The sequence below is a fragment of the Coloeus monedula genome (genome assembly GCF_965178545.1).
Source record: "Coloeus monedula genome assembly, chromosome: 1".
In the NCBI taxonomy this organism is placed as follows: domain Eukaryota; kingdom Metazoa; phylum Chordata; class Aves; order Passeriformes; family Corvidae; genus Coloeus; species Coloeus monedula.
Genome location: NC_138781.1, coordinates 74,624,522 through 74,651,305, shown reverse-complemented (window position 1 = coordinate 74,651,305; position 26,784 = coordinate 74,624,522). Strand labels below are relative to the sequence as shown.

The following is a 26,784-nucleotide window of genomic DNA, read 5'->3' as shown; positions in this document are numbered from 1 at the left end:
GTCCATCTGTGAGCGCATCTGGTCCTGATGGATTTTTAATGGAGCATGGAGTTCTTCAGAGGAGATGACCCTCTTTAAGGGAATGTAAAAGAGATGCACATCAGCAGCAGGGAGAGAGCAGGAAGCAGCCACTCTCCAGTGCTGCTAATTACCACAAGGAGGAAGGGAAAAGGTAAATAACACTTTGCTTGGAGAGCAGGCATGAGGCACAGTGGCTTTGAAACATTAACTTGTTGTTACCAATATTTTGGTAGCACATTAGACAGCACTGTCTGATGGATCCGACCTGAGGGCCATGATCTTTTTGCCTCCATCAGAGGCTGAGGAATGAAAACACCACCTCTGAACCCTCTGCCAACCTGTGCTGCCCTCTGAAGGTGAGCACATGCTGCTCAGATTTACTCCAGCACTGGAAAAGACCACACCTTGCCTTATTCCTCCAAATGCACTTCAGAGGACCATCAGGATAAAAATACTAATCTAATTAATTACTCCCTTAATTCATGCAACAAGAAAGTTCCAACCAAATCACAACAAAAAAGTGAATTGTATTAAAAAGAAAAGCATGCAAATATACATAAATGAAGCTTGCTGAAATACTTGCTCATCTTTAGAAGAACACTTTGCTCAAAGCATTCAAAAACTATACTTGAGGTAGGAGAACATAGAAATGTTTAAAAGAACATGACTCAAACCCTCTAACAGTACACAATCATGCAAAAGGTTTGATTTCTGAAACATTTCAGTTACACCATGATTTTTGGTTGGAGTCCTACATCATGCAGAACTTCATATGAAGGGAGTCTCACAACAAAATTAATCTCCGATACAAATCACAAAGTTTTGGAGGCTGTATATCCAACACTTTTGATCAAGGCTAAGGGTCAGCAATCTGTCTTGAAAATTAAGAGCAATAAGCTGAATAAAGTTGGCTTCTGGACTTGGCACTGCATCCTCAGCCCAGAGACCTCCTGGCTTGTGAACATTGCTCTCAATGAGCTCCACATGTGCAGCTGTGGCAGCTCCTCTGATCTAAGCCCCACACAGCACCAAATACCTCTGCTGTCAAGGAATACCCACCTGCAACTGGGGTGTTCCAGACAGGGCTGGGTCCTATCATAGCTGGAGAGGGGTGAAAAGAGCTTGGTATCGTTCCAGTGGCCATTTTCATGACTATTCTACTTACAAAATGAATTAAACTTGCTCTGGAAAGTAGGGATAATAAAATTAAAGGGATATCAAACTTTCAAAACCACACTGCTGTCATAGGAGTATTTAAACAAATGCACAGACATTATTTTTAACAGCTTTATTGGTTTAATAACTGTTGTACAAAATTGGTCTCTAGAACATCATAAGAGCAGAAATTACTCTGTAATTATATTTTGTTTACAGTATTTTAGCAGAGCGGGTACAATTTACTGTTTTTCTGGAAAATAACATTCTCAAATTCTGAAATAGAAACTGATTTTAAAAAGCAGCACAATAATATTTCTTGTCTCACAGCAAGAGCCAGAAATACAAGTCTCTTGTTTTCTCTCTGTTTCACGTGAACCAGTGACAGCACTATATGGATGAAGCTTATTCTTGCATTTCTACACTGCCTAACTGCAATTCTTTACAAAATACCTTCAGAACAACAGCAATAAAACCAGGAGAAAAAAGTATCTGGAAGGCTCGGTGGCTTAATCCTTTCAACCACAGCAACAGGCAGCTGACACTGTAAGGGAAATTTTTACCCCAGTAGAAATGTACGAGTCATAAAATCAGATCCATTCCGAGCACAGTGGTCACGATTTTCGTTCCTTGAAGAAGTCTGTTCCTTTCAACTCTTCTGGTAGATAGTCCTGCTCCACAGGTTCCTTGTACATGGGGTTGTATTTGTAGCCTTTTCCATAGCCCAAGTTCTTCATGAGCCTTGTTGGGGCGTTTCTCAGGTGCAGAGGAACAGGGGGCAGTGGTCCTGTGTGCATCCTCAAGCATTCCTTGACATTGCCATATGCCCTGTACACCTCTATAGACTTTGGGGCTCTGGCAAAGTACACTACACACTGTGCTAGAATCACCTGCAAACAAACACAGGGAAAATGTTAAATGACTTCTTTTAAGCTCTTTGGGAAAAGGTCTGCTAATCAGGCTGTTTGTATTACATGGCAGGGACTATGTTTTCAAACTGATCTCTGCCTGCTACTATAATATGAATACTATTATTTAACAACAACACAACTTCATGGTTTTCACTACTAGAAAATAATAGCTACTTTATTTATAATAGAAAAAATGGATAGAGAAAAATGATACATGTTCACGTATCACATTTTAACAATGAATACGCAGCGACTTTTATTTTAAAGTACAGCATCTGTTTTAAGAGCTACAATGTTCTCTTGTCAAAGATGGGGCATGCAGAATGAACAAGTAACTAAGTCTGCCCTGTCCTTGCAATCTGCTTCTTTTTATAGTTACAGATAGGTTTTACAGATTGCAGAACTTTCAAATCAGTGAATTAATGAAGCCTTTACCTCACATTCTGGCATTCCAATGAAGTGACAGCCTTGATAAGCAGCAACAGCTTGCGTTAAAGCCAGAGGATCTGCCAGTCCTACAGAAAGGGACCAGATAAAAGCAGGCTCAAGTCAATTTGCTTCACTTAATGTCTCTCTTTTATTTTTTAAAAAAATTTATTTTTTCCTCTCCTGTAAGGTATCCATGCACATTTCAGAGTTGCTTCCTCAGATATTGGAATTTCTGGTACTGTACCACACCATACATATGATGCAACCCCTCCAAGATTTTCTTCTTCTGTACTCCTCCTCCCCAGAAAATAAAAAAAGGTCTAAGTCATGGATATGATTTACAGATTGAATCTGCTGCCACACAGTGGCAGCCTGAGCAGTAGCTGACCACATATGATTTTCCTACTTTTTGAAATTGATAAAGAAATGGGGAAATATTGCTATACAGACACAGCTTCCCCAGACCTCCTAACTCTTCACCCATCACATATGAGCTAAAGGTGTTGCTGGATCTGCTACTTTGGATAAGTCAATCAAGATGCCTTACAACTAGGGGGCCAGCTGTCAAACCTGAGGTTTGCAGGTCAGGGTAGGCATTCACGTGCCAGACACATAAGAAAATCAGACATCCCTGAAACACATACTCCCTGTGGCACAAGTTTACTGGTGACTTACAGCCAGCAGGGCTGAAAAGAATTGATATTAATACACACCAAACCTGACCTCAAAACCATTTGTCTCTCCTGAAACAGGCGATCATCACAATGATACCACATGTAGGTCTCTGCCTGCATACACAAAGTTTTTGTTGCATGTGGAGCATTTCAGTATTTTGTACCTATTTTGCACACAACTGTTTAGGGTTTGCTTCTTTTTTCAAAAGCCAAATTTTAGAAACCAGAGAAGCCTGGCAGATCTTCATTAAGTGTGATATTCCAATGTGAAATACTAATACTGACCTATATCTTCACTTGCAAACCTCACCAGCCTCCTTGCCACATAGAGAGGATCCTCACCACCCTCAAGCATTCGAGCAAGCCAGTAAAGGGAGGCATTTTCATCGGAGCCTCTCATAGACTTGTGCAGGGCAGAGATGCAGTTGTAATGTTCTTCTCCTGTTTAGGATGGGGGAGAAGCGACACGTAAAGTTGTTAGGAGGAAATTAAGTGAAATGCATGACAGGGAACAGAAGGTATTTCACTAGATGACGTCAGTAAACAGAAGCTGCTTTTCCAAGTTCTTATTATGTATATGTGGTTGCAGCACCCATTAATGTTTTCAGTGCTTTCATGGTTTCCCATGTGGATCATTCCCTAACTACATAAGCAAAACAGAGCAACTGCTGACGAAAAGGAAGTGGTTTTTTTTTTAAAACATTGCAAGGCAAGCACTTTGGGTTTTGTACCCTAACGACCTTCCCTTCAAAAGAAAAAACAAAGAAAAACCCAGATATTTTAAGCAGTTAGGAAGAAAATTCTACATAAGTAGCTCCTAATTGCCAAAGGGTAAAGTATGAGCACAAACAAACAACTGACCATTGGTTTTGGACACACACAGAGCTCTGAGAAGACAACACAAGAATCAGAGAAATTCAGTGCTATATAGTAGTGATATTTTAGAAAAAAGAAATTTCACATCATCTAAAACTTGAAAATAAAGTGTGCAGTAAAACACGAGTTTGATGTGCTATATAGAGGTGAGAAAAAAGGAAATGCTGTGGATATACAATGATGGAACATTATACAATTTGGAGAAAACAGAATTGCAGTGCACAACCCTGGCAAACCCCTAATAGTTCAACTGTGGACACCTGCACTACTACAACAATACTTGAAATGCCAGACTACTAAATAAAAAATGGGAAGACTGAAAGAATTACAAGGAATTTTTTTTTTAACATTAAAGTTTAAAATACGATTAGATATGGACTCCAAGGAGAAACAAAGCTATTCTACAGATCTTCTAGGGCTACACTTAAAACGTTGAATGAGACCCTTCCCTGCTTACAATTTTCCTCCATGCAGCTGGTTTTGATTGTTATGCATGTCTTTTAATCAAACTTGTAAGAGTACTTTGCTGCAATATTGTTGTTAAACCTTCCATGTTATCTGTCTTTTTTATTTTTTCAAGTGCCTGGCATTCCTTGGCTCACAGCTAAGTATGTATTTTAATGGCAACTGGCTGCATGCACAGCCATCTGTTAATATTCCTCTTCTTCCTAAGGATAAAAGGATTTACAGCCTGAGGGCCATATCAGAACACACCAGTCACTTGTAGGCCCTGAAAAATAAAAGGGCTGCATGCGTGAGCTTGAGAACCAAAATCGCCATGCTGCTGCAGTTGCTCCTTTTGTAACCAGCAAGACCTCCACCTCCCAGTCCATTCCCCCCATCTCTCTCCTGCTGGAGTGTGATTCTGTGGGGAATTGGACATGCTGCCGGCGAGCACAGGCAGTCAGACAGCTATTTTTGCTAGGACTCCACACAAAGAGCCCTGGTATGCAGCCCTCACTCGAGCCAACACAAACAGCATGTCCATGCTCCATCATTACACTTGAGTCAGTAGAAATAAACTGAAGCAGCTGAACTCGCGTCATCCTCTTGCAGGAGGCGTCTCTTGGTCTCTTAAAAGTAAGGAAGTTGGCCTTTACATATCTCTAGAGGTTGCACTCACCCAGATTTTTCTGCTGGAGGCTTTTATATGCTGTTTGGGCTACTGTAAAGTGTCATACGTAGGGATACCAGCTGGAGAGGCAGAAGGAATCCAGCAGATAGGTTAGGTCTAGATATATACATCTGCAGGGAATTTCAGACTTCAGGCTGAAGAGGGAATTAGCTTTCTCCTTTTACTTTCTTCCTTACAAAGCCGATGTTGGTGACAGAGCCACAGTGACAATACTTACACATCAGACTTGCAGCTTCAATTAAAAGCAAAATACAGTGATGTGCAGTGGAGACAGGTCTTACATTTCTGTCTAAAAAATACAGTTTATAGATAGCCTGAGATACCAGAAGCAGTTTAAAAAAAAAATTAGAACTTTTAGTAGATCTTTATTGATTAGCTCTCTCAGGCTAGTTAGCCAACATATAGATTTTGGCCTTATCAATTCAGTTGAGAGATGGAGACATACCAGCTTATCTATCTCCGCTGTTCTGTATCACCAATGCCTCTTGAAATCAAAACTATGAAGAGCTTTTGGAATCAAAATACATTTTCTCTATGCAGTTCCCACAAAGGCAAATACCTTTCTGAAACAAGATACTACACAAGAGGCTTTGTGGAAGAGAGGGCTTTCTAGAGCTGACATAAACAGATGCATAAATCTTGCTGATATATGTCCACAGATTGCTTTATGTGCTCATGAGGAGTTTTCAGGCTAGTTTAAGACGCCGATTTATCTAAAGTCATATTGGTAGAAGGTAGGGAAAAGGTCTTGTTCACAGACCATAATTAACATTTGGGCTTCTTAAACAATCCCTGTTCACAAGGTAGCAGACAAAAATAAAATCACAGTGCCCATCTCACATTATTTTTTCTCTTAGCCAAAAGTAAACATCAACTGCTCATTGATAAAGGACGGAAGACAGCCTTGGAAGTAAGACTAGAGCAACAGCATGGATAAAAAGACTTCTTGTTCTGATCCAGCAGAACAAAACTGAGCTGGAAAAAAACATTATGGTGTGGATGTGGTGGTTTAACACCAGCTGGGAAATCAGCTCCAAATAAGCCATTCCCCTACCCCAGCAATGATGTGCACGGTACGGAATAGCAACTTAGCCCTGCCCACGTGGCTCTAAGCTCTGCCCCAAGAGCAAGCCCTGGGCTGTGAAACACCTTCTCTTTTCTCCTCCAGAGTAGGGAAAGGAAAAACTGTGTTCCAGATTGTGGAATAAATTAAATTCAGCTCAACACATTCCCAGTCTTTATCATAGCTGATGTTACCAAACAGAGAGTGAAACTACTGACATTTATCTTTTTAAATCAGTGTTAGCAGAGTGATACAATATGTGAAAAGAAGGGGCAACAATACAACTCTATTTAAAAGATCTAGTCACTGCCCATCTGCAGGTAAACTTTAATGAATTTGGTTGCTACATCATTTTCTAAAAGGATCAAAATTTTAACAACAGCAATTAAAAGATAAAATATGACTAAATAATTTTTGTTTCCTCTCACGCTGCAAGGGCTGCAGGTGGCTGCTGGCAGTGAAATTTGATTAAACTTGTTTCTTTGTCCTTCCAGCCAAAATGCATAAACTATCTGCACAAAGACCTTTTCCTTGTATGTCTGCACATAAATCAGAACAACAGCCTAACAACTGGATGAAGAATGATTTCTTTCCTAGATTACTTGATGAAAGTAGAGAAGAGAATGCCCAACTACATCTATTTGGCAAATTTTGCAGAAGGGAACAAAAAAAATTATGTATAATAAAAATTTCATGTTTTCACAGCTCTGAACACGAATCAATTATTTGGTGCTTTCTACATGAACACGCTACACTCAAATGTATGTTGCTGCTATCATGATTAGACCCTCTGCTTTATGAGGCCGAAGCATTTTATTTTAGAGGATTGTAGATCTCATCACCACAGCTGTGATTCAAAATGTATTAGCCAGAACATGCTACCAAAAAACCAAATCTTTGTACATACAGTAGCTGCTATCTGGAAGTCCTTTGTCATTAAAAGGACAAACAGCTATCTCTACTATGGACAAAAGTGGTCAACCTGGAGTCAACAGTCAGTGGTCAACACAGACTATTCCACAGAAGAGAGAAATTCTGTAAAGGCATGTACTTGGGCAACTGTTGCTACTGTGACAATATCTGTATCAGGCTCTTTGGCATTTATACAATCCAGAAAAACACAGTTTTCACTGCTCTCACCACTCTGAAAATCTCTGACCAAAAAAACCCACAAGAAACCACAACAAGGATTTCTGCAACAGAGAAGGGCCTGACACATGCTACCCAGACTTGATGCAAGCCTCAGGAAGAGGCAGTCCATGCCATCTCTACCAGAGCAAGAAGGTGTAGGAGGGCTGGGAGCAATGGACACAGCCAAGAGTTCTGTGTGACAGCGGCCACAAGGCGACAGCAAACACACAAGGGAGCTACACGGTGCAGGAGACTCGCACTAGGGAACGGGTCAGATTTTCCGCTTCTTTCTAATCATGACCTCTTCCTGCCACAGACCCCATACAAGTTTTCTTTTCCTTTCCCCTGCCTACCCTTGACTTCTCAGCTGCCATTAGATCAGTATCTGCCCAGCTGCCTTTTTCCTGACAGTGAGTCATCATTACTTCTTTGTAGCAAGAAGGCTCCAATCGGGCATATGTTACAACCAACCTCAAGAAACATCTCATCACAGGTTTTGAACAGTGGCAGTTAATGGTGCATATCAGAAACAGTGGCCAAAAAAGAGAGAAAATAAATCAGTTCTTCACATACTGCTTGGCATAATCATTTCACACTGTTGTGCACAGTCATTCAAGTACTGCTGAAGAACTAGCATATGCATTCAAGGGGATTCACCTAATCTCTGACACTACTGATTTTTAAACCTCTAACATAAAATGGTTTAGTGGCCAACTACTGTGATGCCTAAGATTGCAAAGTCACAAATTTAGCAAGAGTAGTTATAACACTAGGAAGCCTTAAATGAAATTAGATTTATGTGGCCTGCCCTAGGCAAGCTACAGCATTCATTACCTTAAAAAGCAACTCTAAAAATAAAGCAAACTGCTCAGGTTTTGACATAACATACTGCTGTGAATGTGAGCACTTCCAAGACTTTCAAAGGAGTAGAAGTGTAATGGAAGATATCCAACCCTCCAAGAAATATGTCCTCATCAAATTCTTCTGCCTCTTTACACTGAAACCCTCATAGAAGACTATATAACCTTAAATAACAAATAATTTCACCATGCAACTGTTTTCAGGACAGCAAACAGGTCTTTCAGCTAATCTACACTTCACAGTTGCTACGAGGAAACACTGCTTAGAAGGAATTTCTGGCTGAACTACATTGTAGAGGAAAAGTAACTTCTAAGACAAACGTTAGTACAATCACTGTTTCAGTAGAGCAGCTGGTAGGAAAAGGGGAGAAGAAAGAGAAATTAGAAAGGCTATCACATCTTGAGAACACTGCATTTCAGAAACTGCATCAGTTACTCACCTGCTCGGTCATACAGGATGTGAGACCGCTGCAGCCCCTCCTTTATATGCTCTTCTGTTACCAGAATGCCATCTGCAGCACCACCTTCGGTAGCGCTCAAAGGAGTGGTCCTTCCCGCTGCTACTCTGGCCTGAACTGCCAGCTGGAGCCCGTTCAGCCCAGTCCTGGCATCCCCGTCACAAAGATAGGCAAGTGTGTTCAGAGCTTTCTCCTCTATGTACACTGGAAATCTGCAACAGAATAACCACACACCCTTAGCCCCTATCACACCCCTCTCCTTGCTTATCCTGCTGGAGATGACGTTTCTTTACAAAGTTTCTTGAGACACACCTGGGTTTAAATTTGTCTTAACTCATCCTGCAGAGCCAGGGGCTGACCCTCTTCCTGCTGCTCCAAGCCTGCTCAATACAACTGCACGTGAAAAATACAGGGCAGGAGCTCTCACCTATTTAACCCCCTTATTTTTCCTCACCTCATTAAATTCAACAAAAACTAGGGTTAGGTTTTTGCCAGAGCCCAATTCTGACACAGACAGCTGAACTTTACAAGGTTTTACTCTATTAGCATTTCACTGCTAGCACTTCATATTCCTCGGTGGAAGAACAGTGGAAAGGTAGGAAGCTATCCAAATGCAGGTGAGAGAATATAGTGAGTTATAAAGTAATTAGGGTAAGGTTTTGAACTAACTACTAACTCCAGCAGGAGGTGCTATCAGTTCTTTAAAGAGCATCAACAGAAAGGATTGTTTACAATGTAAAACAGAAGAGTCCTACTTTTTTTAGTATTACAACTTAGTCACTGGGGTACAAAAAAAAAAATTTACTAGAAAGTAACTGTATCCCAATACATGCCCATCACTCTTTTTGCCATCTACTGCTCTATGTGTGCCAGAACTATACAAACACATTGTCCTGGTTTGAGACAAATTAAGGGAAACACTCTGGGAGGAACATCCCCTCCAAAGACAGAAAGAAAATTCCTCGGAGGAAAGTGAAAAAGGAAAAAAAAAAAATTTATTTAACAAGCACAGTGCACGCAGGCATGGGAAAAGAATAATGCTAAATAATTAAAACCTCTCACAGTGGAGAGAACCTGGGTAGATTTCAGAGTCCTTTGTGAATGTGGCTTTCTCCTCTCCGGAGCTGGAGTTCAGCATGGGCCACTCCGGGCCCTGGTATTCCCAAGCAGTCTCTCATCCAAGTACTAACCAGGCCTGATACTGCTTAGCTTCTGATATCAGACGAGATCTGGCGTTCAGGGTGGTATGGCTGTAGACAATAGTGAAACTAAGCAGGAAAGGCCTCCCAGTGAGGTTCTGATGGTCTGGCATTCTGAACAGTCCAGAAGAGAAGAAGAAGAAACCAAAGTCCCAGGAAAACCTCTTTCCTCAGCTAATGAATGAGAAGCTAGCTAAAAGCAAAAGGAATGTAACTCTCTTCCCTGCTGCAGAAGCAGAGCAGCTGGGCAGAAGAAACCAGTGAGCTTACCTGTGTTTTGAACACAGTGCCAAAGGAATTCCACCAGCTCTCCCCCCTCTCCCTTAGCTAGCTTTAAAGGCACAGAGAGGCACAGGATTCATGTCTGGGCACAGAGCAGGCAACAGGGGGATATGCATCATAAAGTCACCCCAAGACACACATGAAAAAGGCCAAATTCCAGTGAACTCACAGTCTAAAGGAACAAGTGACTGAGATTAGCTCACTTGCTTGGTGTATGGTGCTGATAACATCAAGGTTCTGGGTTCAATCCCTGTATGGGACACTCACTTAAGAGTTGGACTTGATGATCCTTGTGGGTCCCTTCCAGCTCAGAATATCCAGTGATTCTATGAAGATGGGAAGACCTGAGAAATGCAGCAGCAGGATCCCCTGAGATCTTCTAGTGGGTCCATGAAAAATCTGTGAGAACAACAAAGTCCTCAAGTTTTGTCTCGAGGTTTTCACCTGCGGGGCTGTAGTCCCCACTGTTAGGGCACATCCAAACCAGTTAACCTCTGCAGGTTTCACAGGCACCCTGTTGAGGATTTAACCCTCAAACCTTAGTTATGTAGACAAGGTACTAAGATGTTGTCAGGCAGAGGGTGTAACTGATCTGATTCGGAGACAGCAGCTAATGGAGTTAAAACATGGCACTAAGTAATGGCCCTAACTGAGCCACTTCTAGTAGCTGGACTGTAAATCAAGAGTGAGAGGTATCAGTAGGGATTAGCACATAGAGCTTGGTGTGAGAGGTCATCTCTTATGAAGCTCTTGTGCAACAAATAATTAATGCTTCGCAACAGCCCTGCACTTAGTCTACCAAAAGATATGTTACTATTACTACCAGTGGTGTACAAAAAGGCAATGTCAGGATTCCCTGTGCTTGAGACCTCCTCACACTGATACCACAACTGCAGGCAGTGACTGCAAGTGGAGGGGAAGCATCGAGAGCACTAAAAGGCAGGTACTGCCTCAGAAGAAACTAAGTACAATCTGTCCCAAAGAAAGTTGAGGCCTCAGAGCACTTTTGCCATTTATCTGCTAATTTAAAGCTCAGTTGTATTCCTGTCTCTTCAGTTTCACTACAGAACTCTAAATGCCCTGTTGGCTCAACATAACCAATTTATATTACAGAAATTGAAACAAATATTCACAAGAATGTATGAAAAATCTGGTTACAAGCAAATGGCCTTGTCCCTTTCCATGGTATAATTTCAGTTGCAACATAACCATAACGGCAATTCCAATCCAAATAATGCATTATGTATTGGGCTTATCCACTCCATGCATACAGTAGCATGACATGCAGGATGTGATAAAGAACAAGAATAAATGGAGAAAACTTCCACATACAAGCAGTTTGCACAGCACATTGATGAGAATCACTGATTGGAAGTAACGTAATGCTTCCCTGTTGCATAATCTCAGCTCCATGCACACTCAGTATTTCAAAATAATAAAATGTTCTACTCAGAATAACTGAATTCAGATTTTTTTTCTGAGCAATTAAAACCTTAAACTCCATTTTCTGATGATTTAACTTTACCAGGCAGGAATGTAATTTCAAAATCAGGATGGCAATTATTTCAACATCTTGTCTTCCAAAAACCACTTGCTGTATTTTACATTTTTAAGCCCATTCTGTCTTCAGAAGCTCAAGTGCCCTACTCCCTCCCACTTTACCCAACTTCTGCACCCATCAGAACTGCAAGGCAGAATAACTTCCATGCTTTCTAACTTATTTCCAAGCTCCTGATACTCTTGCAGATGGGCAATCCCATATTTTATTCAACTTCCAAAATTAACACCAAATACCCACTGGATGCCAACGGCCAATGTTGGTACCTTGTAACTGATGATACTTGGAGACAAAAACATAAACAAGCCAAAAGGGACATACTGGGATCCATCACTCACTGGGCTGAAGGTGATACACTAGCTCAAGGAATGGAAAACTACCACTACAGGATAATAAATCCTTCTTCCAGCTCCTCTGTATCTCCATAGCCTTCAGACAGTTTGTGCCAAGAACCAACACGAAATGTATGATGAACTACCTGTTAAACCCATACAGCACTGCAGCAATTGAGCCAATGACAAGAGAGCATAAATAGTATCAGGGAATAAATACAAGGAAGCTCAAGCAAGGAGAACCTGTATGATCAAAGATTAAAAAATAAGCGAGCAAAACATGAGATAAAGTACCCACTGCTTCTTTCCCATATAAAGCAGTACCTTCTTACTTTCTCAATGCAATTACTCTCACTACATTCACTCCTTGGCAGATTGCAACACTTTCACAGGCAAACACAGTTCTCCAACTGAGCTACTGCAGTGTGATATGCACTGCTCACTGCCTTACAGCATTGTCTTCCAGTGTTGCCTCTCACCTCAGCAACCCATTTCCGGCAAGGAAATTGAATGGATGTTTCAATTAAGGAGTAATTTTCAAAAAAGTATTGAACACTGAAGATCCAAAGGAATTCCATCTTCAGTGTTGTGATTTATGAACCAGAGAATTCAAAACGCGCCAGAACTTGTAATACAGCCAGTAACAAGCTGAACTGCATGATGTCTGGGCTTGCCAACAGGAAACTGGGGTTCCTTCCATTTCCCTCAGCTGTGTGCCTTCTGTGCTATCTAACTTCAAACACATTAATCAACCATACAGTTTACTGTCTGACTTCAATTAGAGATACCACTCTGAGGGCAGCACTTGAATGACAAAAATAAAAAGCCAAGAGAAGAATTTGGTTTCTTCCACCACTGACACAGTACAAGTGTAATAGTGCACACCTGGAACAGCTTGTGCTATTACTGACCCAGCAAAAACTGCAGAAAGCACAAGCAATTGCAGCAATAAAAAAATCTTTAACATTGACTTCTTACTTTTCTTCATCATGACTATGTTTCTTCCCTTCCTGTTTCTCCATCTTTCAGCTTGATTTACTGCAGACTTTAGAGGAACAGTTTGATAGCAGTAATGCTGATGAAAATATAACAACAAGCACATCTTATCCTAAATAAATCCAGTAATTAACATAAAAAACTTCTGTCAAAGAACCTTTATGAGCCATGATGACATAACAGAAAGATACCAAAGTAGGTAACACCCCCTGCTACTTGTTTCAGCTTTAGAGCAAGGAAAGGCCACAGTGGAGTGAAAGAGACTGCAGGTGATCTAACCTTATCAGAAACCTGCAGCAATGGTGGAAGCAAGATAAGAAAAAGCCACCAAGAAAATTTAAGGAAACAGATTTGGGTAGAGCACACTTTCCTTGTGGGGCGCAGGTGATGAAATCCACTGAATCACTCAGGGATGCCTGCAAAGACCAAGGAAGATTCACCCTCACCTTATTCCTCAAGGTAATAGGAGAGATCACAAAGAATCGTCCTCTCCTTCAAAACCTCTTTTAGGTAAGTCATCCTGTCAGACAAGTGATGTGATACTAAAGCCATCTGATTAACTGAGGCCAAGCAGCACATGCAGTACTTCATACTACACTGCTGTGGCTTGGAAAGGGAGACTCACATGGGAAATGAAACCCAAAATTCAATGTACACGTCTCTTATGCCTTCTTGCTAGATCTCTGCAGCATTTTTAAAGTGCGTATACCCCACAATTTGGGGACGTGCTGCCTTACAGCTCCTTTTCTCACTCTGGAATAAAGATGAGCACCATTAACAACCAAATCAATTGTAATTGGTGATTTCCATTTATTCCTCAGGACAGTATAAACAGTTACCTGCCTGCATCTAATGACAGTCCTATTTCATAGATACAAGGGGGTAAAAAGATGAGACAGCTGCTCCTACAGAGTAGGGGAGAGGAAATGAAGACGCAGAAATGGTATGAACACCGAAGCAAAAAGCAGGAATTAATGAGGAAGCCAAAACAGAACCACAGTAAGGGACAGGATGGCTTATAAATATCCAAACTTATCAGCAACAGAATGCAGGAACTGTGGCCCAGAACCAGATTGCATCATGAAAGACAAGAAAGATCTGACACACAACTGCAACAAACCTTCCTCAATTCAAAACCCCATTTATATTTTTAAATGCTTGGCTCCCATGACTGCCTTTGAAGTGTGGCCCTCTCTCCTCCTGGAGAGATTTCTGAAACTGTTTAAGTCTGACAGTCTGCCTGCCAGACTTCTTTCAGTTTGATGAAGCACCATGCTCTTTAAATCATCCATAGCTATCGGACGGTTACAGACATGGAGAGTCTAGTGAAACCCAAACCCAAACAACTGCAGCTGAAACTATGCCTTGTACTTTAATCCTGTACAGAAAGAAAAGTGTCTGAACCAGTCAGGGTGTAGTCACAACCACAGCTGTGCCATTAAATTAATGCTGACAAGCAGTAGTGCCTTCTCTTCTAAAATTCACATTACTACAACACATAAAAGCTACAAATGAGTAAACCATAAGGCAGGGTAACCTAAAAATAAAAAAGGAATACCTTTCCTTACCTGCCATGACCTCAGCATTCATGCTGGCAATTCTTTGTGCTTACATTCTGTGATAAAGTTCAAGTGGATTCCCTCTCATTTATTTCATACAGTCTGTCAATCACCACCATGTCAATGCACTGTACATTACTAGGAGTGCAGCCAAGAACCAACATGAAGGAAGTGTAATAGCTTGCATTTGAGTACCACAGTATCACACATTACTCTTATTTGCCAACCTCCTGTTTCAGAAGGCAGATAACACCTCTTGTAGACAAATCTGGATGCTGTTTTTTCCAAAACTTTCTCAAGTGTTTAATGTGAATTTATCTGTCTGGACATCAAAGAGCAGAGAAAAACAAAGTCTCTCTTAAAACAATCTATTAATGTCTCACAGCAACAGCCTCCTCTCCTCACAGGATATCCTAAAACCTAGCACAGGACTTACCCCGCAACTAAAGAACAGAAGCAGCAGCATCCTCCCTGGTATTACTAAAAAAAAATTCTCAGAAAACAACAAACTTCTGGCAGGCACTTCCAAACTAAGAGGGGATATCCCATGCAGCACTTAACGGTAACATGATACTTTCACAACCGGTAGCAAGAAGTAACACACATTAGGACATGACAAAGACCCGGCTACAGGCTTCCACAGCAAATCCTCAGCAGCAGAACAGATTTAAATATCCTGACAGGGTGAGTCAGGAGTTACGGATACAAGTATAATATTCTCTCCTAATGCAGACGGTGAGATTATGTTTTGGATGGAGAGAGCCAATGCTTTGAATTCTCTCTCTCCTGTCACCCCCGCCCCTGCCATATGCTGCCACATCTTTTCTTTACTATCAGAAGTGGCTAGGGTTTCTCTTCCCACCCCCCAACTACTTCATTCTCTCCCTGGCAGGCAGTCAGCTCCTCGGGCTGTGCATGTTAACACCCTGCAGCCCAAAAAGTACTCACTCCGAGCTCTTGCTGCTGCTGCCAGTCGCAGGGGTGCAGTGCTGGTCGCCCTGGCCCAAAACCTGAAGCCCTAAGGACCTGACGGCCCTCATCAGAATTGCCTCCATCGCTTCAACCGAGAGCTTCTCCAGGACGATCACCCGGCATCGGCTCAGGAGAGCGGCGTTGACTTGGAAGGAAGGGTTTTCTGTGGTTGCTCCTATCAGGGTCACCGTCCCACACTCGACGTGAGGAAGGAAAGTGTCCTGAGCATGGGAGGGAAGCAGAAAAAGCTGATCTCGATCAATGACAACCTGAAACTTCCCATGTGAGTAGGCTACATTTTTTTTGTGTCTTGTTGAGAATTTGGGTTCCCTCTTGGTATGACAAATAACCACACTGACAAAGCAGTTCATCTGCACAAATATGGAAATGATTGAATTTCATGCACCCAACACCTTAATAACAAATGATTGCACTGAGAATGACCCTACCAGCTGAAAAGAAATAGGGTAAAGAAATCTGCAAATTTTTAGTTTGTGTGACTTTGGTTTATTGCATGGCAACATAAGAAATCATGAAATTGCCTTACCAAGTATAACGAATTGTGAGGCTACTCCTAAATATGCTTTGAATCAACCTTTAGGGCTACAATTCCCTACCTAATTCTATAGGATGGTTCAGAAAACTACAGGAAGATTACAGTACAGTTCAATTTAAAAACTGCAACCTCTAGTAGAGAATTCAAGATTTCCATGACACAACTGAAAAAAACTTAAACCTAGGAAAGGAAAAAGAAAAAAAGCCCCAAGTGATGGCTGCAGTTCTATCCTGAAGTACCATGCCACAATTTATTTTTTCTCACACAGAAGAGTGGACAACATTAAAATACCCGCCTTTGGCACATTCACATTCCAGACCTTTGTAAAGGTAATACAGAATGCTATCCCCCATTTGGAGGCTGAAATGAAGATGTGCGCAGCAAACATTACTAACATGACTTTGCAGAAATAAAATTTCATAAAAATATCATATATAGACTGGCACACAAGTGAACTGTAAGTATAGCTCAATGTTTTATTTAAATCATTGAATTACAGTAATTAAATGTTGATTGGAAGTTAGCTAAGGAATTTAATTTCTATGTTTCTCCCAAATTCATCTACTAAAAGTATTAACACTGAAATCAAAAGCCCAAAGGAAGGTATCACCTTAAGGCAAAGTGGGAAATTTTACAGTAGGGCTGACAAAGGCTTTTTTAGAAAGCAGTGTAGTACAGTACCTGCTGAGATTTATTGAAACGATGGATCTCATCAATAAAGAGGATAGTTTTTCTTTTGAAGAGTCTTTTTTCATTCTGGGCTTGGCTGATGACATCTCGAACATCATTTGTCTTGGCACTTGTGGCCGACAGTGTCACAAACCTTGTGCCATTCTTTTTGCTGCTGTTGGCTATGATGTGTGCCAGTGTAGTCTGAAATGGCAACAGGAGAAAGCTTTGTAAAAATTGTTTCGGACACAGAAAGTACCAATTTTAAGGAAATATGTAAAGAATAAAGCTATATATTTTGCACATAGGGACAGTGTTGACAGTTCACAGAGTAAGGCATTTTAGCTCGTGTTATTCTAGTGCACAGAAGACTCAAAAACTTCCTGCTAGAGGTAGCTGCCAATTCCTCTGCTGCATTTCTAATGCCCGCACTTTTACGTACCAGACCCAGTGAGCCTCAATACTGAAAAGGACAGCACTGACAGCTGTCTCCTTTGTCATGGAATAACTCTCTGCCGAATACATTTCTGTCACAGAAGAGGGGCTGACTGCAATTCCCTGTGCAGTTATTTTGTGGAGTATGTTAATGGATAAAGAGCTGGACTACCCCAAAGACACCTGCAGAAGAGTTTACAGTACAACTCCATATGAGAAATAAAAAGCTAAAATGTTATTAACTAAATCCTTTTATATATCCAATATACATAACAATGAAATTAATCAGACAGCAGTTTCTACAAAAGCATGAGAACATTAGTACTAAAAAAGTACATGTGTACTTAAGAAAACGTAACTCTTAAATCTAAGTAGTCAACAGTAATCAAATGCTGGCCCAGGGAAGTAAAAGGCAGCTGACTGAACAAACTGGCTGGTTTTAGTGAGCAGCTATGTTGTTTTTTCTGTCCTTATGAACAACCTCTTCAAATCCAAATTTATTTATAGATAATTTCACTTAGCCTACCAAAGCACAGAAGCAACCTCCACCAACCTCCTGGGTAGATTTATTACACCTGAACATATCACAGACATGATTTTCAGACTTCCCTTCAAAACCCTTACTAAACACAGGTGTATGCCCCAAAGAAAGTGTATCTCTATTTGAAAGTACTGCTAGAGAAAACAGGTGATTCTTCTGTCAAGCTCACTCTTCTATTAGAGAGGGATCCAAAGGAGACTGAAGACAAGAGAGCCTCAGCAGATGAGGAGTGGGACAGGTGTCAACAAAATCACCTCAGAAGATATTCCAAGTGCTGAGGTTAAAGCAGCAGGTGGTGTCAACCTGATCCTCCTGCAGGGAGGCTGCAGAAGCAAGCACCTGCCACTTGGCTACCAGCGGTGTTGCAGTACCCTGCTCTGTCCCTTTAATGGATCTCCTTGTCCCTGAAATGGCAACCAGCCCAAGTTAGAAAATGGGAGGTTAAGGAGAAGGATGTATTGTTATTTATTCTTGCTTTAGTTTTAGTAAGGGCTTCCTGATTGCCTTCAGAAGTGGTGTCATTTCAGGTCCTGATACTAGACTCGCATCCCATGTCAGATCCTTCCTTGCTTCCTGGAGCTCAAACCACTAGTTGTTTCAATCCCCAAGCTGTATCATTGCAGAGGACAAGACTAGAAAGACACTTGGAAAGCATTTGCAGCAAAGCCTAGAGATATCTGAAAGATCTGAGAAAATAAACAAATAAGCAACTTCCCCCAAAAAACTAAAGAAAACTATCGTTTAAACTAAGCTACCAAATTAAAATCAAAACTTGTGTTTCCTTATAAAAGGCCCATGATTCAGAATGTACCTTCAGAGGATGTACCCATGCCTTAAAAATCTCTGAAAGCATAGAAACACCCAATACATCAAATTTGAGGATGAAAAAGGAAGAATGTACCTTTTCCTTCTCTAAAAGTAGCAGTGGTGAGAGAAGGAAGAAAAAAAACCAACAAACCAGCTATTCTTCTTGTAGTTCCACTTGGACTGGTAGCTCACATTGTACCCTCTCATTCAGACAGTTTCTTTATTTACAAAAAAAGCACTTTGCTTATTTTGCTTTAAACACATGCACAGGCGTTCATATTTCTAACTCTAATTCAGGAAAAAAAAACCCCAACAGATTTGTTTAAAAGTTCCTATTAGACCAAGAATCTACTTGAAATCTGCTGCACAGATCTCAGCCAGCAGATACCTCTCCTGCTCTGCCAACTTGTGGGTCACCAAAGGTTGCAATAACATACATTGCCTTTCAAATGCAATGCTTGACAAGGACCGGCATGTTCACAGCCTCTTCCTTCTGCACAATCAATCATTCAGCAAGTCAAACTGCCTATCACATATATGTCAAACTTTCCCTGGTCCTCTGAAAGACTTACTTCCCACGAGTTCAGGTTGTTTATGCTGCTTTTTGTCCTACCATCTCAAGCAAAAGTCAGTAACAAGCTACAGTTTTCTCTCTCTTTGTTACTTCAGGTTACAACCCAAAGGAACACATAACCTAGTGGAGAATTCATGTAAGCAAAGTAGCTTAAGTATGAAGGCATTAGCACAGAACAACTATAACTCATATGCTAGACTCCTAGTTTCCCTCAGGGGCAATGTATTTAAGGGCCAAGAAGAAAATTAAAAATCTGATATGAAATAAGGCAAAAAACCCACACTGATTATCCTTCATCATCTAAAATAAAATTTGAAGTTTAATTCTTACATTGGAAACAAATCTTTTAAAACAGTCACACTGATGTTGCAATTTAATATGAATGAGAACATCTGTATCAGAACCTGCACAACAAGCACAAAAAGGAAATCTAAACAAGTTAATAATGTGTCCCTTTTGTTATACAGGTGTTTCTTATTTGGCTCATGGCTTTTTCCTTATGGGGAGGAGCAGGAATACTGTTTCCCATAAATTAAGGAGTGATCCAGTGATCCTACAAACTTTTTGCTAATGTCACTAAAAATTTCACTGTACAGAGCTCACTGTGTAATTGTCCCTTCCAGAAACCATTTTTAGTTCTCTTCTACTATCACACCAAACTATTCAAACTCATACCTATTATCTCAAGTTTTATGCTGACTATTGTGAGATCTTACTGACTTAACTGTTTAGACAAGCTAAAGCAGTGACACCATAAAGCTGTTCTGAAACACAGAAACATATTCACCAACAAACTTCCGAAACATTATTCACCAATGGATAACACTTAACTTCAGCCTGTGGTCATTTATTTCCAGACCCGTTACACACAGAACAAACACTTAACTACTGAAAGCCTCCTTCAACATCCTGTGCTTTGTGTCAGACCAAATGAGAATATCCTTTCCCAAAGGCTGAAACTGTCTGAGATATACAAAACCCCAGCAACAAAACAAAAAAAATAACCAAACAAGCTCACTCGCAGAGACTATGTTATCTGTTCTTCCAGGCTTTGATACAAGTTATGGATGAAACAAAAGCAACCCTCAAAGCATGCTTGGCTCTACACACCTCCCACTGTCAGAGCAGAGAAGTCAATCAGATTTGCTATTTGGTTAGCTGGGTTTTTGTACTAGGAGAAAAGAATTTTCTGTATACCCACAAGTTTCCTTGACTGGGCAACACTCGAAGAATAAACGAATTCCCTCCTCTCTGCACTGCCACTAGTCAAGGCTACCTCACACCCAAGACTGGAAGAAAACAGTAAAAAGCACATACAAGTTAAGCCAGTCTTTTTGATGCTGATGTTCAATGACTACAGTATCCTCTTAGAAGTAAGGTGGTCTTTTTGATTTTTGCAGACCTGTACCAGGCCATTAACCTATGCCCATCACTTTAGCTAACCAAAGCTCCTTACAGGAATGAAGAATGGTACTGCCTAGCTCACTTCAGAAAGTGGAATTGAAAAAAAAACTGGGAAAGGATTAGCACATATGGTTAGATCATATCAAGAATACTGCAAAAGTGAGGTCCTTCCAACATACATGCTTCTCCCAGAAAGTCTGGAAGGTTGTAGCCTCTGCCAGGCCATGTTTAGGTGACCAAAGCAGATGTGGCACAGATTGGCACAAGTGCAGCGCAGCATGGATTATTCCTGAGCACGGATAATCTAGCTGGCATGTAGGTTTCCCCAACAAGTGACTTTGCTGGTTTGTTCCAGAGCAAACCACAGTGTGAATTATGTTTGTGGCAGGGATGACAAGAGACTGATAACCCTAGTGCAAAACACAACAGGCTAGTTACACCTACAGACTTGTAGCATCGAAGCTACATTATCAGAGTGCTGAACTAGCAACCTGATTTTCTTTGCTGCTGTTTGACCATGACTTTCTGGCTATTTTTTACTCCTCCTTTATTCTGGCCAGGATTTCCACACCTTTGTTTACATGGTGCTGCCATCAATGGCCTCTCCTCACCCTCAACCCTCTCTTTGCTGGCAGGAGGGTGATACTGTGGTTGCCAAGCAATCAGGAAAGGCCATGCCTTGAGGGAGACACCAACAACATCCTTGGATGCCACATAGGGCAGCAGTTCTCTGGGATGTAGCTCTGTGGATGTTCTCTGTACCACACTGCCTCACAGGAGATAAGACAGGCCGTGTCTAAAGGAAATTGGCAGCATAGCAGATGAACGTGGCCTGGGGACACTGTCTATACAGATAAACACAATCAAAGTAGCAGCAGTTGGCATTTATATAAGGGCAGATGCTATTCTTACCCATCTTGTTTGGTTCCTCACACCCCAAATAGCCCACTGAGATACTACTGGAGGAGTAAGTGTCACTGAACAAGAGCCACAGCATGTGCTTTACAGCACTTCCAGAATCCAAGCCCAACCAAGCACAAACAGATGCAAGGTCATTGCATAATGTTTGTTGAAATGGAGCTGTACCTCCATTTGCTGTTTTCTGATTTGCGTACTTCTATTCCAACTGTTTTATGAATACAATTGTAATTTCTCTTCCAGCTTTCTCTTCCTAGAGAGCTATCCCAAGTAATTCCTGATTTAGATTGGCATAAGCAAAACCAAGCACACTGTATTAGAATACTGCTCCCAGGCAACTGCAAAGACAAACCCATGTTTCAGAGTTGTCCCGGACTTTCGGTTTTACACTACAGTGAAAGACATGATGCATTTTCAGTTAAAAATTTCATGCTAATCAATTGAAAGAACTCATTACTTCAAATCAGACCCAAGCTGTATGAGTAAGAGAAGATGAAATACACTCAAGCAATCAAACAGCCTGTTAGGTAACCACTTAGCAAAGTAGGAAGCACTGGAGGGAAGGGATGATAAATACGTGGGCAGCAAAATAGGTAAGTTGGACTTGCTGTCTGTGTTTCAATGTGTCATTTACTGAATACAAACAAAGAAAAGAAATACAAGGGAGTCCTAGAAATAAAATATAATGTCAGAGAAGATTTGATAGAAACTTCAAAGATCACTTACTGGGGGTTTTAATGTTTTGCACTCATATCAGCATAGCATATTTTATCTTATTACTAAAGTGCACACATGAACCTCAGAAAATCATGCATGAATGCTCTTTGTCTTATCTTCTGTAAGAAGCAGGTTTGTGCCACTTGCTACCTATTTGGGGTTTTTTTTTGTTAAATATTAAACAGCAGACGTAAGAGGGAATGTTTGCTGTATTTAAATACAGAATGTTCATGTTTATAAGGCTTAAACTTCATCTGTGGCAGCAAAATTATTTGGTGCTCAAGTTACGCTGTGTCCCCCTGCTAACTCTTTACTAAAATTGGTGCCTCAATGGCAGACATGCAAAAATCTAAATCCCTGTATTAAGGTGCCATAAATCAGAGTACAGCTTACTCACATTACACTCAGATTCATACAGGCCTTTAAAAATTTGCATAGTCAGGATGAACAAGCTAACTGTTCCTAAGCTAATAACCACAGCATCTCTTTGAGGCAGCGTTTCTTCTGGCCTGAGTGTGGTCAGCTTCTTAAAAGCAGAAAACAGGCTCGTGTTCAACTTAAAAGCAACAAAAGTGCCAAGAAAACGTGAAAGACCTTTCACCCAGAGCACCTTGGCTTCCTAAGATATTAGGATGACAAATTCAAAGTACAAAGATCATGTTCCATTAAAGTAAGAGGACTCAGTACAGATGGAAACTCAAAAGAAAAGAGGATCGCAACAGAAATACATCAATTCTGTCTTTTTAATTTTGAGGGTGCTTCCTTGAATATTCAGGTACAGCTGAGGCCAAAATTGACTTGGGCAGAGCAGTTACATAGCATACATATTTTTACTCCAGTACATAGCTTTATTGTTCTCATGATAAAAATCCTCCAAAAATATTCTTGACCTGCAATATGAAATATTGCATTTAGAGCGCTTTAACAGGAAAGATTATTTTCTTCTTGATTAGAAAAAGTCTGTTGAACTACTATCTCATAAAGGTCCAGATTGAAAAATAATACATAAATTGATTTGAAATTTGGCCCTGATGATTTATTCCATGTTCAGTTGGTTTTTTTTAACAGTCCTGCTCTACCCTTTTCCAAAGTATCAGGTAGCATGGCATGTGGCTGTAGAAAGGGAAGAAGGCATAGATGGGCTGCAATAACCAGATTCCATGGGCAGCAAGAGCATGAAGAGGTTTAAAAAGTGTATCACCATCTTACACAGCACTTCTGAATTTAGACCAACATATCTAATTATGCTCCTGTTTTAGCTCTTTGGTGAACAGAGCTTAGCATGTGGCCTTGTTACATACAAAGCTACATAACATGCAGTTATTTCTTAGTACTTTTCCTGCTGAAAAGGACTGTACTTAACAGAAGTTTTTGCTGATCAGTCCAACCAGGTCCTGAGGCAGTGAGAACACTTACTTCACTTTCACAGGATCTTCCAAGTTTTCAAGCACTAAGTTGCTTTCTCATGAAATGCTTTCTTAGGCACACTGTATACATACAACCCAAATAATACGTGAATGGGACAGGCAGGCAAGCACAGATCTCCTTTTCCATCTTTAGGCAGACTACGTTGCTTGCATGTTAAATCTGTCAGGAGAGGAATTTTATAAAAAAAATCCAAGAAAAGGACAGAACTTGCAGATATTTAACTGGGACAGACAATATGATTCATCGGGAAGAAGGCCTGAGAAAAAACTATAGCACCATCCTAGAAATATTGATAAACATGGTTGAAGGGGCAAAGTTCAACTTTTTGTGGGAGTTTCTGGTTCAGCCAATAATGGATGTTTCATCAGGAGCCAGGTGAAAGCACATAGACTCAAAACTCCTTGCTGAGAAGGAATAATCTAGAAAGTAGATGAGTTACCCAATAGCTTAAGTACTTAGTGAGTAAAAATATAACAGGTAAGTTGTGGAACTGTTCTTTGATGGGTCAAAAGGCACAGAAATTAAGCAAGTCAGACAAGTGAGGAGCAACAGAATTTAAACTCTGTGAAAAGCAAGCTTACTAAATACAATTCTGCGTAAAGCATATGGGTGAGGAGGATGGGTCATACGAACAGAGAGTGAAAGCTGTGATATTACAGGCATAAAACAGATCACCCATTACTCAAAGACACTTTTAGTACCACCGAAGGTTCCTAAAGAAGACCTGAAACACAACTGTTAAGCTGTCACAAGCTCATGAAAAAGCACTTTCATGGTCAAAGCCAGGTGCAGTCATCAGATCACAACCCAAAGGCCACTGAAATCAGTGCCAGTCTGCAGAGACTGTACTGCAGCCTTTGCTTTGCTACCACTGCACTTGTAACAGCTTTTTTCCTGTCCAAAGAGGGCTTCAAGAAAGAGCAAGCACGCGCTGTTGACAGAGACAAGAAACAAAAGGCAAAAGAGCACAAATAAATACAGAAGCAAGCCCCTGAATGTGTTACTCATTCAGCAAGGAGAATTCCTATTTGCTAAAGAGCTGAATTCCACTTCTCTCTCTGGCCATCTTCAGTCAATCCACCTCTCCTTTAACCAGTTTTCATTACTTTCATCATTACTTTCAGAAACAGCCCTTCTTTACACCATCTATTCTGAGCTCTTGCTTTCTGCTATTACTTTGTTATTTTAAAGGAAGTGGCAATTATTTAAGTTCACTAGTTGGTTATTTTCAGGCGTATGTTATCTAGCCTAAACAACCTGCTGCATCATTGCTAATGGTATTCATGTAATTCTACTGCCTGCTCCTTATTTACTGTGTTTTACTGGCATTATTATTCAAACACCACACATAGTATTTTTTTATTTTTAATTAAGTATGCTGAGAAGAGCAAGCTGCTGCTCTGTCCTTAACTCCTCTGCTAAGCATTAATTACTTCCCCTATCCCAGATTTCTCAAACATACTCTCATGCAGCCAACACAATGAATTACATATATATGTGAAACTTAATGCCGTGAACACATTAGACTGACAGAGAAAACTGTATTTTGTTTGCCCTGCCACACCACAAATCTGAAGTATGTGGAATAACAGGACAAAATTAAGGCAAGATCTTAAAGAGTGCTCGACCACACCTGAGGAATTCCTTTGGTCCTTCCCTCACGACAACTGTGAATCCCTTCACAGCTGTGCTAAAGGGCCTTTTGGGATTCACAATGGCCCCATGCATCTTAAAGGAGGCAGAACAAGAAGATGCAGCGGTCAGATCCTGCAGAGACCCAACAGGCTAAAAGTGTATGAAAGTGGATGAGTGTCTGGCTATGTCTCTTCCACACCAGTGTTGCCTTCTCTCAGGGGCAAGAATTCGTAGGCTAAAGCAAATGCAGCATTCGCAAACTGTGCTGTATTAATCTGCTGGTATCTCACCTTCTTTCAGAGTTTACAGACTGTGTTGTTCCTGTTTCTCAGCTTCTCAGCCACTAACTAAACCACGGCTTATGTTTTAGGTACGGACTTTGGAGTTACGAAATCTGAATTATCTGAAAGCGAGAGAGGCCTTGTGTAATCAAAGTGCAAATTGTATGGAGTGGAGATGATGGGGGTGGACCAACTCTATTTTATTCACGAGGCAGGCTGTGTTTTTTGTACTCTTAAGTGAAAACTACTGGACATCAGCCAACACAAGGACACTACAAAAGAAACCAAGAAGACAGAGGGGCGAAAAAAAGAGCGATTCCGGAAATTAACAGGTTTTAAGCTCGCCGGCCTCAAGAGCCACGTGAAGCAGCGCCGGCCGAACCCGCAGGCTGTGAGCCGGGGCTGGGCGCTCGCCGCCCGCACTCACCTTCCCGCAGCCCGGCGGCCCCCAGAGGATGAGGGAGGGGATTTCGTGGGACTCCAACAGGGACCGCAGCAGGGTCTGCGCCCCCAGCACCCGCTCCTGCCCCACGTAGTCCCCCAGCGTGTCCGGCCGCAGCCGCTCGGCCAGGGGCTTCCCCTCCAGCTTCTGCGCCAGGCTCTCCCCGCACAGCGCGGCCGAGCATCCATGGCCCGGCTGCACGGCGGCCTCGTCCCGCCCCGCGCCGCTCCTCCCGCCGGCGGCTGCCGGGCTTTGCCCGCCGCCGCGGCCCTTGTGGAAGAGGGAGAAGACCGGGGGCGCGGCGGCCGGGCGGGCCTCCTCCGGCTGCCCCTCGGCCTGGCTGCCCGGCGGGGCAGCGGCGAGGCGCGGCCGCTTGCTCGGGGGCTCGGCCTCGGCCCCGCCGGCCTGCAGGCAGCGGTCCAGGTGCGGGTTGATGTCGGCGCCCGGCAGCTCCCGCAGGCACACGGGGCACCGCACCAGCCGCTCCTCCTCGGCGCCCTCCGTTGGCTCCATGGGCTCCCGCGGCCGGGGCAGGAAGCGGCGCCGCCCGCAGCCCTTCGGGAGCTGTAGTCCGCCCGGGCCCACTCCCCGCCCCGGCAGCCGGACTTCCCTGCCTCTCGGGGCCGTGCTAAACAAAATCGCCGCGGTCTCTGGGCTTGCGGGTCTACCGGGTCTTTCATTGAGATACGTGAAAACGTCATTCTCTGTGGGGAAAACCACCAATAAATTACTATTTAAAAAAAAAAAAATTAGATTCAAAACCCAA

At 41.8% G+C, this 26,784-nt stretch overlaps 2 protein-coding genes across 2 annotated transcripts in view; one reads left to right on the top strand and one right to left on the bottom strand.

The window, feature by feature from the left end:
* Nucleotides 1-1,294: 1,294 nt before the first annotated feature.
* Nucleotides 1,295-26,784, bottom strand: WRNIP1 (WRN helicase interacting protein 1). Its single transcript, XM_082297798.1, has 7 exons — nt 26,004-26,784; nt 16,849-17,040; nt 15,588-15,832; nt 8,696-8,925; nt 3,476-3,631; nt 2,523-2,602; nt 1,295-2,066 (listed from the first exon to the last, which is right to left on the bottom strand). Exons 1-7 carry the CDS (start codon nt 26,529-26,531, stop codon nt 1,791-1,793), a joined length of 1,707 nt encoding a protein of 568 aa, XP_082153924.1. The 5' UTR covers nt 26,532-26,784; the 3' UTR covers nt 1,295-1,790.
* Nucleotides 15,790-26,784, top strand: part of MYLK4 (myosin light chain kinase family member 4) — an 81,660-nt gene continuing 70,665 nt past the window's right edge. Inside the window, exon 1 of the mRNA XM_082297775.1 lies at nt 15,790-15,894. Coding sequence (XP_082153901.1) covers nt 15,839-15,894 — 56 coding nt within the window. The 5' untranslated portion in view covers nt 15,790-15,838. The remainder of the gene's footprint in view (nt 15,895-26,784) is intronic.

Excerpts from the sequence above, each read along its gene's own strand:
- WRNIP1 (XM_082297798.1), bottom strand. The coding sequence starts at position 26,531 with ATGGAGCCAACGGAGGGCGCCGAGGAGGAGCGGCTGGTGCGGTGCCCC. Across the intron at positions 17,041-26,003 it reads GGCCGCCGGGCTGCGGGAAG|ACTACACTGGCACACATCAT; the intron begins GTGAGTGCGGGC and ends TTGCCATTTCAG. Across the intron at positions 3,632-8,695 it reads CATCCTGTATGACCGAGCAG|GAGAAGAACATTACAACTGC; the intron begins GTGAGTAACTGA and ends CATCCTAAACAG.